Source organism: Salvelinus fontinalis, unplaced genomic scaffold (genome assembly GCF_029448725.1).
Source record: "Salvelinus fontinalis isolate EN_2023a unplaced genomic scaffold, ASM2944872v1 scaffold_0213, whole genome shotgun sequence".
Lineage (NCBI taxonomy): Eukaryota > Metazoa > Chordata > Actinopteri > Salmoniformes > Salmonidae > Salvelinus > Salvelinus fontinalis.
In genome coordinates, this window is record NW_026600422.1 from 112,501 (window position 1) to 114,320 (window position 1,820).

General features: G+C 48.5%; 1 protein-coding gene across 1 annotated transcript in view; it reads right to left on the bottom strand.

Moving 5' to 3' along the window:
- LOC129844729 (probable serine/threonine-protein kinase DDB_G0286465) overlaps nucleotides 1-1,351 on the bottom strand; it is an 8,571-nt gene extending 7,220 nt beyond the window's left edge. Inside the window, exons 1-3 of the mRNA XM_055912788.1 lie at nucleotides 1,344-1,351; nucleotides 558-678; nucleotides 1-481 (exon numbers count right to left, since the gene is read on the bottom strand). The exon at nucleotides 1-481 is cut by the window's left edge and continues 170 nt beyond it. Coding sequence (XP_055768763.1) covers nucleotides 1-481; nucleotides 558-678; nucleotides 1,344-1,351 — 610 coding nt within the window. The remainder of the gene's footprint in view (nucleotides 482-557; nucleotides 679-1,343) is intronic.
- Nucleotides 1,352-1,820: the final 469 nt, after the last annotated feature.

The following is a 1,820-nucleotide window of genomic DNA, read 5'->3' on the forward strand; positions in this document are numbered from 1 at the left end:
CCCTCCTCACCTGTCCATTACTGTTCTCCAGGTTACTGTCTCCAAACTCCTCCCTCCTCACCTGTCCATTACTGTTCTCCAGGTCTCTAAACTCCTCCCTCCTCACCTGTCCATTACTGTTCTCCAGGTCTCTAAACTCCTCCCTCCTCACCTGTCCATTACTGTTCTCCAGGTCTCTAAACTCCTCCCTCCTCACCTGTCCATTACTGTTCTCCAGGTCTCTAAACTCCTCCCTCCTCACCTGTCTATTACTGTTCTCCAGGTCTCCAAACTCCTCCCTCCTCACCTGTCCATTACTGTTCTCCAGGTCTCTAAACTCCTCCCTCCTCACCTGTCCATTACTGTTCTCCAGGTCTCTAAACTCCTCCCTCCTCACCTGTCCATTACTGTTCTCCAGGTCTCTAAACTCCTCCCTCCTCACCTGTCCATTACTGTTCTCCAGGTCTCCAAACTCCTCCCTCCTCACCTGTCCATTACTGTTCTCCAGGTCTCCAAACTCCTCCCTCCCTCACCTGTCCATTACTGTTCTCCAGGTCTCCAAACTCCTCCCTCCTCACCTGTCCATTACTGTTCTCCAGGTTACTGTCTCCAAACTCCTCCCTCCTCACCTGTCCATTACTGTTCTCCAGGTCACTGCCTCCAAATTCAAACTCCAGGATTAGAAACAGCTGCTTCTCACTGAAGAAATCTGAACACAGAGAGACAGGTTAGAACAGAGAGACAGGTTAGACAGAGAGCCAGGTTAGACAGAGAGACAGGTTAGAACAGAGAGACAGGTTAGAACAGAGAGACAGGTTAGAACAGAGAGACAGGTTAGACAGAGAGACAGGTAAGACAGAGAGACAGGTTAGACAGAGAGACAGGTTAGAACAGAGAGGATAGGTTAGACAGAGAGCCAGGTTAGACAGAGAGACAGGTTAGAACAGAGAGACAGGTTAGAACAGAGAGACAGGTTAGAACAGAGAGACAGGTTAGACAGAGAGACAGGTTAGACAGAGGAGACAGGGTTAGACAGAGAAACAGGTAAGACAGAGAGACAGGTTAGAAACAGAGAGATAGGTTAGACAGAGAGGACAGGTTAGACAGAGAGACAGCTTAGAACAGAGAGACAGCTTAGAACAGAGAGACAGGTTAGAACAGAGAGACAAGTTAGACAGAGAGACAGGTTAGACAGAGAGACAGGTTAGACAGAGAGACAGGTTAGACAGAGAGACAGGTTAGAACAGAGAGACAGGTTAGAACAGAGAGACAGGTTAGAACAGAGAGACAGGTTATGTCACATTATCCCTGTCAATAGTAGGATGACTGCAGAGCACCTTGCCTCAGACTGTCAGGATGTTCACGGTTTCATTCCTTATCTGTACTTATTTTACAAAATGTTAGTGTCTATCTTTATTCTGATCTATTTCAGCTCTCCGGTGTCCTGCTCCCAGAGATAAACCAAGTAGATACTGAGTCACTCTGTGAGGACAACCATCCTACTGCAGTTTGAACTAGGCCTGCCGTCTACTACCGTGAGGACAACCATCCTACTGCAGTTTGAACTAGGTCTGCCGTCTACTACCGTGAGGACAACCATCCTACTGCAGTTTGAACTAGGTCTGCCGTCTACCACTGAGGACAACCATCCTACTGCAGTTTGAACTAGACCTGCCGTCTACTACCGTGAGGACAACCATCCTACTGCAGTTTGAACTAGGTCTGCCGTCTACTACCGTGAGGACAACCATCCTACTGCAGTTTGAACTAGGCCTGCCGTCTACCACTGAGGACAACCATCCTACTGCAGTTTGAACTAGGCCTGTCGTCTACCTACCGTG